General features: G+C 40.0%; 2 protein-coding genes across 2 annotated transcripts; both read left to right on the top strand.

Annotated features, from left to right (window-relative positions):
* Nucleotides 1-5,124: 5,124 nt before the first annotated feature.
* On the top strand, nt 5,125-6,506 carry LOC146387386 (jeltraxin-like). The gene is made up of 3 exons (XM_084928989.1): nt 5,125-5,403; nt 5,963-6,090; nt 6,257-6,506. Exons 1-3 carry the CDS (start codon nt 5,140-5,142, stop codon nt 6,423-6,425), a joined length of 561 nt encoding a protein of 186 aa, XP_084785115.1. The 5' UTR covers nt 5,125-5,139; the 3' UTR covers nt 6,426-6,506.
* A 5,029-nt stretch (nt 6,507-11,535) lies between these two features.
* LOC146387387 (uncharacterized) lies at nt 11,536-16,781 on the top strand. Its single transcript, XM_084928983.1, has 5 exons — nt 11,536-11,733; nt 14,216-14,476; nt 14,647-14,936; nt 15,423-15,550; nt 16,008-16,781. Exons 1-5 carry the CDS (start codon nt 11,637-11,639, stop codon nt 16,210-16,212), a joined length of 981 nt encoding a protein of 326 aa, XP_084785109.1. The 5' UTR covers nt 11,536-11,636; the 3' UTR covers nt 16,213-16,781.
* Nucleotides 16,782-17,203: the final 422 nt, after the last annotated feature.

Below are 17,203 nucleotides of genomic sequence, written 5' to 3' on the forward strand. Positions count from 1 at the left end.
ATGATCAGGGCCACAAGGATAGCACTGAAAAACTTAGCACAACCTCTTTAGCAAACAGCTGCTCTGAGTGTTCAATCTGCACAGTCTGACACCAAAACAAGCTTCACTTCAGAAAGTGAGCACATCATTCCTCCAAAACATCTAAACAAAATTATCAGTTTTGGTGGGAGAATAATTAAAGCTTTCATCTCCATGATGAAGTCTGTCGGCATGAGCAGTGACACTGTTAGCTTCACTGATTCAGAGATGGACACTGAAATTTTAGATAGCCGAGATGTCCCAGAAGAACAGCTGGATTAACAACATGAAAGACTCATGACAAGCTCCCAGGACAGCTTAAATACTCCAAATTTGAAACCGGTGGAATTTGCCATCCAAAAGGCTGTCCCTCAGCTTTTCCCCGTTTTGGATTAAACTAAAGATCCTGAGTGAGCCTTTTGCAAAAGAGCTCACTCTCTTGAAATAATCTAATTATTTAGCCGCAGAGCTAAGAAATTAAACACGATGTGCACTTGTGGCTGCTTAGAACATCCACAGTTGGCTTCGAAAAGTACGTTCTTAAAGACCTGCACGATGTCTTTGGGAGTGTAGAAAATGTTCAAGTGAAAATAAAACAATAAGAACAAAAGGTTGATCAAATGCAGCGGTCCCCAACCTTTTTTGCGCCACGGACCGGTTTATGCCCGACAATATTTTCACGGACCGGCCTTTAAGGTGTCGCGGATAAATACAACAAAATAAAACTAGTACCGGTACCGGAAAAGAAAATTTATTCATAACACACGTGAAAAGACCAAGGAAAACCGAGTAAGCGATAAAAACGATAACAAAATAACGCTGAAAAACGATAAAAACCCTGAAAACCATACATTTCACACCTGAGCCTCAACTCTCGCGGCCCGGTACCGGTCCGAGGCCCAGGGGTTGGGGACCGCTGATCAAATGGACCAATACGGCAAGGCCGTGATGATCCATTTGGCAAATTAAATCCATTGGGTATCCTTGTTGGTCTTCAGACAACAATTCTGATGGCTAAGGAACCAAATGGGACAGGCAAATAAAAATTGTCAGGTTTTTCACTGCATTGGCCAAAGCCATCACCAAGCCATTTAGACGCACAGCTTGAAATGGTGGTTAGCCAGGCGAGTAATGCTAACTACTAGGGGTGCAACAATACTCGTATCGATATTGAACCGTTCGATACAGTGCTTTCGGTTCGGTACGCATGTGTATCGAACAATACAAAATTTTTGATTTATTTTATAAACTTTTCTTCTGACGATGCTGTCTGTGTTGAGAGCTCAGTGGATCTGCGTTCGACTACTCTGCCTAGGCTGCACTGTCGAGTTCAGATCCACTGAGCGCAGCGCAAGCTAGCAAGACAGAAGCTAAGCTCGTTGCAACATGGCAAATACCTCAACGCTACCCGAAATTGAACCTCCCCCACCCTCATTCAGATCTGGCGTTTGGAACTATCTTGGTTTTCATGTGAAGCATGACCCTGATGGTACGCGCATCATGGACAAAAGTAAAACAGTATGTCGGATGGGCCATGCAATGCTCAATTGGTGGGCACTAGTGCATTAGCGCAGTTAGCTTGTTGACACCGTCCAGCCCCACGCACAGGGCGATCCGCGGTAACTCGTTAACGGAGATTTGCCGCGTTATGGCATTAATGTCATTTTAACGAGATTAACGCTGACAGCACTAGTGGGAACACAACGAATATGACTGCACATTTACACCGACATCATCCTAGTGCAAAGACAAGTGGAAGCAGACAAAAAACAACAAGCACACATGCTACAAACTTTACCCGAGTCATTTAGACAGCCGTTAGCACATGATTCTCCTTATGGGGACCTGCTATGTTTAATATGCTGCTGAGAGTATACCCCAGAAGAAGCGTATAGTATAGCTTTTATTTTGGAAAGAGACATTTCTCTGTAATAAACTCTCTTTTCCAAAGATGAGTGATTTCTCGATCAGATAGATTTTTTTTAATTATTTTGTTGTTTCAGCATTAAATTTAAAAACTACTTTTGGGTTAAATATATATTTATAATTTTAATAAATGACAAATTAAAAAAGCATGAACATTTTTTTGTATTGAAAAAAATATCGAACCGTGACACCAAAGTATCGAACCGAATCGAACTGTGAATTTTGTGTATCGTTGCACCCCTATTAACTACCTCCTGACTACTGAGGACAGTGACGTTGTCAGCGAGAGACTGGTGATCAGCAACGCGGTGCACGACGTCCGAGCAGATTGTTGGGGGTTTCTCTCTTGCACTGTAGGGTCTTTATAATATAAAGAATTTTCAATCAGCTTTTGTTATTGGGCCCTATTTAATTACAACTGATTAGCATTTTTTACAACATTTAAAAATCAATAAAACAAATTCCAAATTTGTATTTCTGTCTCTTTTTATTTTTTTACAAATGTATTTTTAAACTAGAAAAAGTTGCATTTCCTGTGGATGCTGTACGTCTGAAACTGAATGCAGACAATAGCTGAATAAGCTGAAGTCAGTATTTGAAAAGTAGTTTCAAATTATAACTTAGCAGAAACATAATAACTTGGCATAAAACACTATAACATAGCAGAAATACTGTGATTTAGTAGAAATGCAATAACTTGGGAGAAATATTGGATGGCCAGTGGAGAAAAGCTGAACAAGGTGAAGTTCCCACAAAAACACTTGTTGTTCAACTAAGACAAGTTAGCAGAAACTTTAGAAAAGCAAGTCAGAACAGCCAGCAAATAAACAAAACCAAAGTACTAACCACACACACACACACACACACACACACACACCTCAAGTGAAGAGGGCTGTTCAGAGTCTGGCTTGGAGCTGCTCAAGTTGAATACACCAATCAGAGAGGCTGTGTAATTGTTACCGCCAAAACTGCTGCCCCTCTTACACAGACTCAGGGGGAGAGAGAGACAGACTTTATGCAATTGATTTCTGCCTGTTTTTAGGATTCCCCTTGAACAAATGACCATAATTTCCTAACTGGTGGGGCTAGAACGGTCATTCTTAGACCGGTTTGGTCAGAAGAGACGGGGAAATCTTTAAGTGTTGTCACTTTTATAATCAAAATCTGAATTACTAAAGATATGACTTTTAATGTACTGCAACTGAGTAGAGGTGAAGGGAAAACTGCCTTGACCTGCCAGCATCAGCATCCACACAATAACAGTGCAGACCTGAAGTCATTTATGTGAGCGTGGTGCCTGGTTGGTACCTGGTTCAGTGGCTGCAGCTCAGGAGGTAGAGGAGGTCATCGAAGGGAAGGTAGTTTGATCCCTGGCTGCTCCAGTCTGTGTGCCAAATATCTTTGAGCAAGACACTAACTCCACTTTACTCTCTGAGTAATAAGAAAAAAGTGACAATAGTTTTTAAAGTAGCACAGAGTGTCACATCAGCTCAAGTTCTATTTTATTTCTCTTCATGATATTATTCTGTTTCCTTTTTTTTTTTTTTTTTTTTATTTACAATGTAGCACCAAGTGAGGATATATACACATATACAGCGAGACAGATAACACGGGGCCCGAAGGGGGGGGGGGGGGGGGGGGGGTGTCCAAGGCAGGTGCACACATGGTCCTCTTCAACTCAATCCACAATTCACTTAAATAGTCCACTCCAGAATGCTCATACTCACTCACACACATCCACAGGAATCCAGACGGCAGGGAATCTAGAAGGCCTGTACACAGAGGGAAAACAACGTTAGGAGGAAGCTCTAGGAAATCACAAGGAATACTCAAAAGGCTAGGCTACACTGATACTAGGTAGCGTGACGATCCAGCAAGGAAGCAGCCTCTCTTGCCATCTTAAGTAGTCTGCCAGCATCAGTGTAAATCAGCCACAGGTGTGTGTTGAGGGCGGGTTCAGAGACGGGGAATCAAGGTCCAGTTTTGCCCTGGTGGGAGAGGCGAAGACAGAAAACACACACCACGACCTCTCCAGATCTTGAGAACCATGACATTCCTGCAGTTTAACTAATTGGTGTGTGTGTTATCTGGCTTTATGGATAGATAGAGTTGGGTGTCATCAGCATAGCAGTGAAAATGTATGCTATGTCTTCTGATAATACTGCCTAAGGCAGGGGTGGGCAATTCCAGGCCTCGAGGGCCGGTGTCCTGCAGGTTTTAGATCTCACCTTGGGTCAACACACCTGAATCACATGATTAGTTCGTTACCAGGCCTCTGGATAACTTCAGGACATGTTGAGGAGCTAATTTAGCCATTTAAATCAGCTGTGTTGGTTCAAGGACACATCTAAAACCTGCAGGGACACTGACCCTCGAGGCCTGGAGTTGCCCACCTCTGGCCTAAGGGAAGGATGTACTGTATAATGTAAACAGAATTGGTCCTAGCACTGAACCCTGTGGAACTCCATAATTAACCTCAGGGTGTGAAGAGGACTCTCCAAGAACAAATTGGAGTCTTTTAGATAGATATGATACAAAACACTGCAGCACAGTACCTGTAATACCTATAGCGTGCTCTAATCGCTGATTATGGGTAATGTTTTCTTTAATGGTTAAAATTTTATTTGTGAAGAAGTTCATGAAGTCATTACTAGCAAAGGGATGGTTGGCTCAAGACTTTTTGTCAGCCTGGCTACAGTGCTGAAGAGAAACCTCGGGTTGTTCTTATTTTCTTCAATCAGTGATGAGTAGTAAGATGTTCTGGCTTTGTGAAGGAGTTTGTGGCTTTCTCTTAAAGCCACAAACTATTTCTCCAGGCTAAATGACGATCTTGTAAATTTGTGACACGCCATTTCCTCTCCAGCTTACGAGTTATCTGCTTTAGGCTACGTGTCTGACAATTATATCACGGAGTCAAGTACTTCTGGTTTGAGGCCTTATTTTTCATCGGAGTATCCAGAGTCATACGTGGTGAGGAGGTAGAATTATTGACAAGATAATCGACCTCTGTTGGAGTAGCGTTCAGGTAGCTGCTCTGTGTTCGTATAGGGCATTGAAGATGATAACAGTGGGTGGATTATATTCTTAAACTTAGTTACGGCGCTTTCAGAACAACATCTACTGTGATAAAGTCTACTCTCCACTGCTCTGTAATCAATCACATCTCTTGCAGGTGTGTCGGTGTGTCTGCGTTACATGACTGACGCTGTGCAGCCAACCTTCCCACTCTTCACTCTCAGCCCAGGCACATCCTCTCTGAGTCTGCAGCGTAGCTTTGACACGTTCATGCTGACCTATTATGATTCCTTCAGTGTGGACCTGCAGCCCGTTGTGCACTTATGGCCAGACATTAAACAGGACATCTGGACCAGTGTCTGCCTCACTGTGGACACCAGTAAGAGTGTGGTCCAGATGTTCAGTGGTGGGTATATGAGCCCCAGGAAGGTGATGCCTTATCAGGTGAGAATGGCGACAAAGTTAGAATCAGCATGTTAAAAACTGTGTAGATGTAGAGACAGAAAAACAAATTCACTAAACAGAGCAAAGCAGTGTGTGATTTTTACTTGAAATGTCTCTCCAATGAGCGGAACCCAGACACCTTTCAGAGGAAGTTCATTTTCCTCACTTGTATCCATGATTTAATTCTCCCACAGCTCGTGGTCACAGGGAAAAATAGATCCACTGGTAAACTTAGAGCTTTGCCTTAATATTCAGCTATCTCTTAATCACATTACAGTCTGTCGTTCACGAAACAAGACCCTGAGATAGCTGGACTCCACCAGCTGGAACAGTAACTCCTTTCCACCCTTTTTGTGCCTGAGACTTCAACAGAAGACATAATAATGACAACACAGAATCATTTTTGTTTTGTTTTGTTTATATCTAAGTGAAGAAAACACTCAAATGACTCCTTCATTGTAATCCAGATTTCTAAAAGGCTTTAAAAAGTGGACAATATTATTCTCAAAATCACTTAATCATCTGTAATTTTGATCTTCTCTTTTTTCTGTGTGTTCAGTATGTGTGGTCAGGCGAGCCTGTGATTAGTTTCCCAGGTTTTGATGGTCAGCTGACAGACGTCCAGGTGTGGGACTATCCTCTGCGATATAGAGACATCTTCTACTACATGAGCAGAAGTTATTACGGGTAAGATCTCTATGCTGAACTCACACACCGACCGTTTAATCATAACCACAGTATAAAAGAAATTTTTTTTCCATTTAAAACAGGCCTTGTCTTAAATTTGCTTTTTAATGTTTAAGCTTTGTTTTAAAAGCTTGTTAAAAGTGTGTGTGTTTTGTTGTGGTTTTAGGTCTTACAGCGGCTCCGTCATCTCCTGGTCCAACATCAGATACAATAACAGAGGAAGGGCAGTCTTGGAGGACAACTTTGACATGCGAGCAAAAATTGAGCAAGAGAGTAGACGGAAGGAAAAGAAGATGAGATTCTTCAGTGTGGAGGAAAACAAGCTGCTGCTTTAATGAAAGATCGATAAACAGAAGTCACAAAACAATTAGGAGTGATTAACAACGCATGCTTGATTTAATGCTTGATTTCAGTGTATGATTATATTTCAAACTAATCTCACCCTCTCTCTCAGTTTGCTTCCATTCATTACACAACATACTCACTAGTGTGAATTTCAGCAGTGTTGTTTTCTCCAACACTGACCACGACAGCTGCGTTGTCTGTCTGAAAAGACGATAGCAGCAATTCTTTATAATTGTCCTGCTGCTGCATTTTGTCCCAACTGCAGCATCAAATACAGTTCTACAAAATAAAGTCACGTGTCAAAAAATGTGGTTCTTCTATTGGTTGGCTTCAAAATTAAGTCAGTCCCCACAATCTCCTTTGTTAAAATGTTAAGATTTCAACCAGAAATAAACATGTTTGCAGCCTGCTGCCAAATAAACAAACAAAAGCTGGTGTTGTCGCTATAAATAGTTTCCACCTATCCCACTGTTGCACCAGGCTGAAAACATGTTCATCTGTCCTGTGAAGCTGAGATGTCTCTTTTCCCATTGGCTAAAAAGTGGATGGTGGTCCTTCCCCTTCTTCTTTTGTATTAATGTATATATCAGAGTTCACTTCATGCAGCCGTACAGTGTAATCGGTAATCGATTATCTTTGTTTCACCAGCCTTTTTTGTTGTTTTTCAATCATAATCACTTGAAGTTGCCAAATGTCAGTGGAAGTTTTTACACAGAGGTCAGGGCTGAGGTTAATTTTCCCTTTGACTTCTAAAGGACAGTCTATTTGAAGCTACAGGAGTTGCCATCTGGTGGCCAATAAGAAAAATGCAGTTTTAATGCACTTGCAAAAGCACTGACTCTGTAAGCGTATAATCTCATATTTTACTTGGAAGTTTTACTTTTAAACTATGAAACGTCTTAAGAAAAAACAACATTACATCTCAAATTTATAAAGGAATTCTGCTGTAGTCATAGAAACCTGTCAGCAAGACTCGCTGGGCTTACCCTGTAGAGGAAATGAAGAAATAATTTACTTTATGACTTAAATAAACAGAAATTATCAGTAAATTAAACAAAATGCCATTTTTACTGTGTAAGAAAATGAAAATGATATTGTAAATTGTGGAAAATATAAACTTTTTGGTTATCAACAGTTTCATGGTAATTTTACAGAAAAACAAACATTTTCCTTTATTTCATCAAAAATACTGTACTTTTTCAGGGCATGGGCTGCAGTCTGAAGTGGCTTAATCCTGTTTTTTACATCTGTATTTAATATTCAGTATGTTGATGTGCATGTTGGATATTCTGTTATTCAACTGTGCTTTTATATTGCTGATGTAAATGTGATTAGCACTGTTGTCCCTTACCAACTTACAAGAAAAAAATCAATACAATCAACGTTTGCAGGCTTATGTCGCCTTATAATGATAGAGCCAAGTCCAACTTAATTGTTTATGTATTTTAAAATTTCACAATCACCGTACAAATATGAGTGTACAGGAAAGCAGTAAAATATCTGGAATTTAGGCAAGGTTAAACCATTGAAAAGCTCAGTACACTCCTTCTATACACAGTTTATGTAAGATGGTGAAATATTGTTTTTTTTTCCCCAAAAATTACCAAGAAATACCTAAATTTACTTACAATGTAATAATTTCTTCATTCGCATAGAAAACATGAATTTATGCATAACTTAAAATCACTTACACAGTACTTCACATGATTTCCAGAATAGTCTCTCCTTTCCTGTAAAACATCTGAAGTCATGTACTTACTAAAATTACTTATTTACTACCGAAAATGACTTACACATTACATACTTGAGTGCATACTAAGTTAAGTACTTGTGCAGTACATAATTTGCTTACAGTATAACTATTTCTAGTGTGCCTAGCTTTAATTATTTGTAGGTACTTAATTGTAACTTTAAATAACATACATGGAAATTACATTTAATTATGCTCTCAGTCAGGTGTATTATTATGTTATTATTATGTATTACTAAAAAGTGCTTATTTTAAGAAAATTTCCCACTTGTGGGACTAATAAAGGTTTATCTTATCTTATTCCTAAACTTAGCCACTAACTGTCTTGTGTTCCAGCCTAACCTCAGCCGACCTGTCTCACTGTTGGATTTCTCTTTCTAACATAGCCATGTTATTTATTTTCCAAGTAAGTAAATAAGTAAAACTTTATTTATAAAGCGCCTTTCAAGATATAAAATTACAGAGTGCTTAATAAGTACGTCGTAGGAGCCAACAATGCATAAAAAAACAAAATAAGAGAAATTAATAAAAAGCTGATTTTAAAAGATGTTTTTAACTGGCTTTTAAATAAGATCTTACCAGAGGCAGGTTAACCAATGCACTGTAAGACACTTTCGAACAAAGGTGTAGTTAAAATGTCCAGAGAGTAAGAAAAGGCTGTCATTGTACCAAAAAGCTTCGTTACTGTTGCAAAACTGCCTAAGATAACAGGCCGAGCTGATGTGACAACCGTCTGCACAGATGCTGAGGAAGAGATATTATTTCTTACATTTCTGACCTTAAAACAAAAAATGAAAGAAAATATATATACAACATGAAGAGTCTTTAGATAACGTGCAGATAACATCAGTCTACCCAGTGTCATAAAAACATTTTCACAGTTCTGCCCTTTTACTTTATTAGTTTATTCTGTGGCCATAAGGTTTGAAAACAGCCTCTGGAATCTTATATCCTCTTTCCAAAATGCTCCAGTATCAGAGGAAACAAAACAAAAGCTCAAGAACAAAAATGTGGAACTAAAAATTTATTTTGGTTACCGCTCGATCTGTTTTCATGTTTCATGTTAGGTGGGACTTGTGGTCCTCCTACAAAAACTGTGTGTGTCAGAAACAATCAGTTTACCGATCTGTTTGCTGCATTACTGATTTCACAGATGTAAATATACGCACTGAAATATAATGAAATGAGGCTCTCTAGCATTCTGTACTGAGAATCATTATCGTCGCAGCATCAACATACGCGCACACACATTCAAACCTTCCTGCTCCTGTTTGAAATATGTTGCTTACTTGCAATGATTTTACATCTCAACATTTGTTTTTGAGTGACACAAATAAGAAGATGAGGCAACATTCCATTAAGTTTATTCAGAGATCTAGCATCAGCGCTTGTAAACTTTAAAAAAAAAACTGCAGCAAATAGAAATCTGCCTCTCTCCACTTTGTTTTACCAGATCTCCTACACTTGAATGCCAAACCCAAATGGTGTTAACCTATGGAGTGAAAATGCAGATCCTCATGCATCAACCCAGCACCTCAACCTACCGAGCAGAATGTGATAGCCAACAGTATCAAAAGCTGAGGTAAGGGCCAACATGAGCAGCACAGAACAGTAACACTTATCACTCTGCATCAAAATGTCATTTGATACTCTCAGACCAAGCCAAACAAAATATTTGACTCCAGAGAGCCCCTCCTTTCTTATTTTTTACTGGGCTGATATTTCAGCTCATGTTATCCTAACATGGTGACTTCTTTCTTAAATAAATGTGTCTTGACTAATGTACTCATAGTAAACTGGTATATTCACTCAGAAACGTTTCTGGAGCTCTGTGTGAAAGTTTGGGCGACGAGTTTAAGGAAGTGAAAGATGAAATTTACAGACACAGCAAGCTGTTAATATGAGATAAAGTTCAGCACTGGTTTGAGTAGAGGAAGTAAAAGCTCACATACAGATTTAATGAAAGCTAAAGTAACTTAAGAATTTCCAGATAGTATTGGTTCTTGTGTCAGTTTTATCTCTTGTTAAATGATGTGGAAAAGCCGTTGTGGTGAGCAGAGCTACTCAATCTTTTAGTGTTATTTTAGTCTAAATAGACTGGAATCAGCCTTTATGGACTGTATTCATACAGCAGTCATGACCTCTGTGTTGAACTTGCAGCCAGGTTGAGGTGTGTTTGTGGTTCAGGACAGCACAATGAGACATCACATGCTCCTCTTCATGATAGATTCCTCCATGTAGACAATTACGGCACACTGAACCGAACCGGATTACTGACAGATTATCAATTACTCAAATATTCTAAAAACAGGTCCATTGCCTTTGTATTGATGTTTTTTTAAAAGTATTTGAGCAGTGAGTTTCTGTCACACTGTGCTGTGTGGATTGTTGATTAACTTTAGCAGAGCCAAATATAGGATGCAGGAGAGGCACGAAACTCAAAGGAAGCTTTCAAAGCTGATAGTCCAGGAAGCAAACAAAGTCCAAAATGCCCAGAACACACAGGAATAATATCAGAGTCCAAATACCAGAAGTCGCAAGGGATGCAAATACAGGACGCACAGAGCAAGGAAACACACAGCTGCAAAAATATCACGACAAAGGAAGACTGAGAAAATATATACAAGAAAAAGACAGTTAACATAAGAATAATAATAATAAGAAGAAGTTTATTTGTGTAGCAGTTTTGAAAACACACAGTTATAAAGTGCTTCACAGTTTGGATAAAAAAACACATTACAATAAGTATTACATATTATGCATGCAAACTCAGAGACATAGGCACTGTCTAAACTATAGGAACAGCTGCAGATGACTAATTAAATATTAACTAGAGCAAAGATAAACAATAAACCCAACCCAAAGGTAATTTATCTTTTGTGTGTGTGTGTGTGGGGGGGGGGGGGGGGGGTGAATAAGCCTCTGTCATAACCAGGCTCAGGGAGGGGTGAAAATGAAATGTCCCTAAATGCCAGAAACTGCGTTTTTTTGTCCCTACTTTCCACTACCGTGTCGAAAAGATGGTCAACCCCATTAGATTAAAATGTCCAAATTCACAGCATTAAAAAGCGTGTTTGCAGCCTGCTGTTCACAGTTTTAGACTTCATATATGGTTTTCCACTTCATTACAACTGTACCGATTTTTTTTCAACTCCCTTTGTCCTGGACACACAGAAAATGTGACCTCCCTGTGACTTCACATTTGCTGCTATCTGTCTAATCTTGCAACACTGAAAGGAGGGGAAAGGAGGGGACAGGGACACTCGGGAGAGTTTCTATTTACAGAAATGAAACTTAAAGCAGCTGCTGACGTCTGAACCAGTAAACTGAAAGTTACAGAGCTGAAGTGGAGCCTGCTCAGACTCAGAGAGGAAGCAGAGAGATAAACACATCCACACAGCGAGGACGCTCACACGCTTCACTGCAGGGACGCTCAGTGTCAGACATAAAGATGAAGCTGCTTCTTGTTCCCTTTCTGATGGTTATTATGGAGGTGATTGGTGGACCAACTCCATCTGAACAACCAGATTCATGGCCAAGAACAACAGGTACACACACAGAAAAGAATGTGGTTAAATGCAAATATTATTACCAAAATTGCAGCAGTGAAAATATTTCTTAATTAAAATCATGCGCATGCAGTAAAGACAAAGGACTATAACAATGGTCCTTTGTCTTTATTAACAATATTTAAAGAGGCCCATGTGATATGCAGTCAGATTTGCTGTTGCTTTTATTTTGTGTAGACTGCAGCTGAAGGCTCTGACTCCTACGCTGCTTTTCCAAACTCTGCAAACCACAAGTATGGCTGCAGCCGGAGAGCCAAGTGCTCTGGTGGAATAATGCTCTGAGCTGTATGTTGGGGCCCAATCATTCAGGACATACAGTGAAAAAGTGCTGGCTCCCTTCCTGATTTCCTTTTTTATTTGTATGTTTGTCACACTTAAATGTTTCAAATCAACAAACAAATTAAAATATTAAACAAAGAACACAAACACAAGTAAACACAGAATGCAGTTTCTAAATGAAGGTGTTTATTATTAAAGGGAAAAAAGTCCAAACCTACATGGCCCTGTGTGAAAAAGTGATTGCCCTCTAAACCTAACTGGTTGAGCCACCCTTAGCAGCAACAACTGCAATCAAGCGTCAGTCATAACTGGCAGTGAGAAATTTTGGCCCACTGATCTTTGCAGAATTGTTGTAATTTAACCACATTGGTGGGGTTTTTTAGGCATGAACCACCTTTTTAAGGTCATGCCACAGCATCTCAATCGGGTTCACGTCAGGACCTTGACTGGATCGCTCCAAAGTTAACTTAATTTTGTTTTTCTTGCTGCTGGTGTATTTTGGATCGTTGTACTTGAATAGTGCTTCAGCTTGAGGTCACAAACAGATTCTCCTCCAGGATGTTTTGGTAGACAGCAGAATTCATGGTTCCATTTATCACAGCAAGTCTTCCAGGTCCCGAGGCAGCAAAACAGCCCCACACCATCACACTGCCACCACCATATTTTTCTGTTGGTATGATGTTCCTTTTCTGAAATGATGTGCTACTTTTATGCAACACGAAATGGGAACCACGCTTCTAAAAATGTCATTGTTTGTCTCGTCAGTCCACAGAGTATTTTAGTCTTGAGGATCATTTAAATGTTTTCAGGCAACTGTGAGACGATCCTTTGTGTTCTTTTTGGTCAGCAGTGGTTTTGTCCTTGAACTCTCCGATGGATGCCATTTTTGCCCACTCTCTTTGTTATTGTTGAATCATGAACTCTGACCTTAACGAAGACACATCAAGTCTGTGGTTCCTTAGTGTTGTTCTGGGTTCTTTTCTGATCCCCTGGATGAGTCATCGATGCGCTCCTGGAGTAATTCTGGTAGGCCAGTCACTCCTGGAAGCTTCACCACTGTTCCACGTTTTTTCCAATTTGAGTATAATGGCTCTCACTGTGTTCATTGAAGAAAATGTCATTGTAACTTTTTTTTAGACTGACAGATGTCTCTGACTTTGTTTCTCAGGTGTTTCTTTAGATCGTAGCATGATGTGTTGTTTTTGAGAACTTTTAGCTTTATTTTGATTCAACAGGTCTGCCAGTAATCAAGCCTGAGTATGTGTATTGAAACGAAACTCAGCTTTCCAAAAAATGTGGTTAATCACAATGATTTAACAAGAGAGCCAATTACTTTTTCACACAGGACCAGGGAGGTTTGGATAACTTTTCTCCCTTAATCAATGAAATCATTATTAAAAACTGCATTTTGTATTTACTTTGTCTAATATTTACATTTCTTTGATGATCTGAAACATGCAAGTGTGACAAATAACACTAGGAAATCAGGAACGGGACAAACACTTTTTCACACCACTTTAAACGCGAGAAGAAGGGTTTTTAATTTTAGTAATAATTAAGGTTCTGGATTTAGCAGATCAATTAAGAGATATGATCTTTCTTTCCAGCCTCTGTTTGTACTTTCATTGCAGTGTTTTGGAACAAATGGAGGTTTATAAAAAGCTGCTCGATATTAAGGATGTTTAAGGATATATCTCTGCAGTTAAAGTGAATTCGTCTTGTCACAGTAGTGAAAATCTGATATCTTTGTGTCACTGAGTTCTCATCAGCGAGGACTGGAGCTCCACACGTACCTCTTTATTTATGCAGCTTCTAAAAACAGAAGATAACCTTTGCTCCACTGTAAAGCCCAGCTGCAGAGCACTGACTGTTTTCTTTGCAGCACAGCTACCTGTTGTGCTCACACACTCTGTCCCCTCCTGCCCTGCACCTCAGGTGAGAGAGGTTAATTAGCAGATGCACACCAGGTGCTCTGCGCCACCTTTCCATCTTACAGTTGCATCTAAAACCAAACCGCACATCCGTCCAGTCTCAAACAGGCTGGAGTCACATTCCTGGCTTTAATTATTGCTCTAGTCCACCTTCATCCTGGATGATGGACTGTTCATAAAAGCACTTACATTAATGAGTAAAAATAAAGTTTCATATCATGTTGACCACTTGTTTGTGTTTCTGTCTCCAGGAAGTTCTGCACTAGATCTAAGAGGGAAGATGTTCACTTTGTCTCGTAATTATGGAGGTGTAACCTTCTACCCGCCCTATTATGATTCTGTCTCGCCTTCTACCACTGATTACCCAACCAGAAGACACAAAACCCGTTCCGGGATCCCCACCACACCTCCCACCACCAGTCCCTGGAGCTCCGCTCGTTACTCCCCCCTTTCTAGTTCTTCCTGGACTACCAACTGGACCTATCCCTGGACAACAGAGAGTCCAACTAGAGGTGAGTACAGTCCAACATAGGTACAAAAATGTGGTAAATCAAGTGTATGTTGTATTTATTACAAATTTGTTATAAATTTGTATGCATGTGTTCAGATGAGATTCAACTATAGAAGCTGTTAAGTTTTTGCTCTTCTTTGGTAAATTTGTGATCCTGCTCTCCTCCTGTAGGTGTGTCCGTGTGTCTGCGTTACATGGCTGACAATTTACAGTCCGGCTTCCCGCTTTTCACACTCAGTCCAAACAGATCCCCTCTGAGTTTGGAGGCAAACCTTAACTCATATGGCCTGACATTTAGTGGTTACTACAACTATGTGTACCTGCGGCCCCTCATCAAGTTCTGGCCAAACATCGAATCGGACTTCTGGACCAGTGTGTGCCTCACTGTGGACACCAGGAAGGGTGTGGTACAGATGTTCAGCGGCTCAAACATGAGCATCAGGAAGGTGCTGCCGTCTCAGGTGAGAACAGGGTTGAAATCGACTTGTAGGCAGATATAGCAGACTACACTTATGGATTGTTTCCATCCACTTTCTTAAACATTTTGAATGTTTAAGTTATTGCTTCATGTGTTTCTGTTTTATGTGTTTTTCCCTCCTTCTGTAAGAAAAACTGTACATCTGTTAACCGCTTGAGTAGATGTACTGAGTTATGTTTTGTTACTGGGTCTGTTGGAGGTGCTCATTTTAATTTCTGTAGCTTCACACTGTTACAAATCACCTCAGTGCAAACTGGGAATCATCAAAGATGACAACAGACAGAAAAGAAGAACCAAAGAAAGAACAAATGCAAAGAAACAAATTGTTAAAATGATGAGATGATGAATCCTTCATTGCAGATATAAATGCTTAGACTGTAAAAGAATACAGGCACCTTACTTATTTTTATGTAATTATCTTTAATTTCTCTCAGTCTCTATTATGTCTGTCTCCTGTGTGTGTGTTCAGTATGTGTGGTCAGGCGAGCCTGTGATTGATTTCCCAGGTTTTGATGGTCAGCTGACAGACATCCAGATGTGGGACTATCCACTCCGCTATAAAGAAATGTTCTACTACATGAACAGAGGTTATTATGGGTAAGATCCTGTGTGTGTGTGTGTGTGTGTGTGTGTGTGTGTGTGTGTGCACGCACATCGACTTACGCTGAACTCAGAGAGTACTCTCACAGGGAATCCATTTACAAACATATTCAAACTTAGGGCGTAATGTCGCTCGATTATCTGTACCTTGCCCAAGCAAGTTTGGTGTCCAAGGTCCAGTTCATTGGTCCAGTGTGATTATTGTGTACCTTTCCCAGGTGTACTGTGTCCCTGGAGAGGTGGGCACAGTGCATTTGTGATAGATAACAAACTGCAAATGGTTTAACAGTAATAAGTCTTTATCAAATCAGCCAATGCTGCAGTGGCTCTTCGTGGTGTGGATTTATACTTGTGTGCTGATGTGTCTTTGAGTGAAACTCGAGCACCATTTATGTTGGACTTCCTTTTATGCTTGTGTAATAACAATAACTAATAATGCTCCTGTGTTTTTTAGGCCTTACAGCGGCTCCGTCCTCTCCTGGTCCTACATCAGATACTCTCTCAGAGGAAGGGTAGTCATGGAGGACTCCTATGGTATGCAGGCCAAAGAGCCAATCAGGAAAGTGGGGCGAAAGCACGGACCAAAGAAAGACAAGCTGAAGTTTTTCAGCATGGGGAAGGATGGAATGAGTGAGGACCAAAAGACCCAGGTGTTATAAGACGTAACAGGGGCATCAGCACGAAAAGAAAAGCAAAAAGAGTGATTCTTTCCTTCTTTAACACTGATCATATGAAATTAAAAGTATGAGGCTTTTGCTCCATGTCTTCCCCCGCTTTTCTGTTCATTCTCCAAAAGCTAAACTTCCTCTAAAGTAACCAACGGCAAAGAGTCCAGCTCAGAGACTTAAATTAGTGGAAGTGAGGCCTCACTCAGCGCACTGAGTTAGCACTGCAGTGTCCACGTGCCACGAGCTACAGGTATTATGAAGGAGTCATCTAGCAATAAAGACCAAATGGTATTCATACAAGGCTGTAAACATGTGTTCATCATACTGACTGAAAATTGGCAACCACCAGGGATGAGAAGTATGCAGCTGGTATGGGTACACTGTCCAAGGAGTTGAACTGGATGTACTCAATACTGTATACAAGCACTCCATTTGAGACACAGATTTTATTAATGCTATCTCAAAGCTAATTCTTTTCATTTGTATCCACTGTGGGGTTTGTTTGTTTTTTTACATCTGTGTTTTGTTAAAGAAAATAAATAAAGAGGTGGTAGACAGAATCTGATTTATTGTGAAATTTATCCATTGAGACACTTGGTATTTTGAAGCTTAAGTCTACAAGAAAATACAAAGAAGGAAATTAATTTTAACAAACTTCAAAAAAAAGTTTTACTTTGTTTGAGATTATTAGTTGTATTAACATTTTTAGTGGAAAAACAAATTTGGGGCTGAAACCCATCCCAGTGAGTGATGGGAAACTAGCACTGATTAAGTTTAATATGCATGCCTTTGACGTATGGGTGGAAGTATTCAGAGTATTTAGAGAGTACAAAGTCCTGCGAGAAAGACCCGAGCCAGCAGGGGGGTTTACACCCAGGGTCCAGTTGTTCAGAAGGTGTAATCTAAAAAAAAAGATCCAGTTTTGGTAGTCCGTTTTGGCCTTCTACTGATCACGTAATCCAGATCGTAATCAGGAGATGGC

Source organism: Perissodus microlepis, chromosome 5 (genome assembly GCF_051167445.1).
Source record: "Perissodus microlepis isolate ML-2025 ecotype Zambia chromosome 5, ASM5116744v1, whole genome shotgun sequence".
NCBI classification, from domain to species: Eukaryota; Metazoa; Chordata; class Actinopteri; order Cichliformes; family Cichlidae; genus Perissodus; species Perissodus microlepis.

Coding starts and splice junctions, on each gene's coding strand:
- LOC146387387 (XM_084928983.1), top strand. CDS start 11,637: ATGAAGCTGCTTCTTGTTCCCTTTCTGATGGTTATTATGGAGGTGATT. Junction 14,477..14,646: donor AACAGAGAGTCCAACTAGAG/GTGAGTACAGTC, acceptor CTCCTCCTGTAG/GTGTGTCCGTGTGTCTGCGT. Junction 14,937..15,422: donor GGAAGGTGCTGCCGTCTCAG/GTGAGAACAGGG, acceptor GTGTGTGTTCAG/TATGTGTGGTCAGGCGAGCC.
- LOC146387386 (XM_084928989.1), top strand. CDS start 5,140: ATGACTGACGCTGTGCAGCCAACCTTCCCACTCTTCACTCTCAGCCCA. Junction 5,404..5,962: donor GGAAGGTGATGCCTTATCAG/GTGAGAATGGCG, acceptor CTGTGTGTTCAG/TATGTGTGGTCAGGCGAGCC. Junction 6,091..6,256: donor ATGAGCAGAAGTTATTACGG/GTAAGATCTCTA, acceptor TTGTGGTTTTAG/GTCTTACAGCGGCTCCGTCA.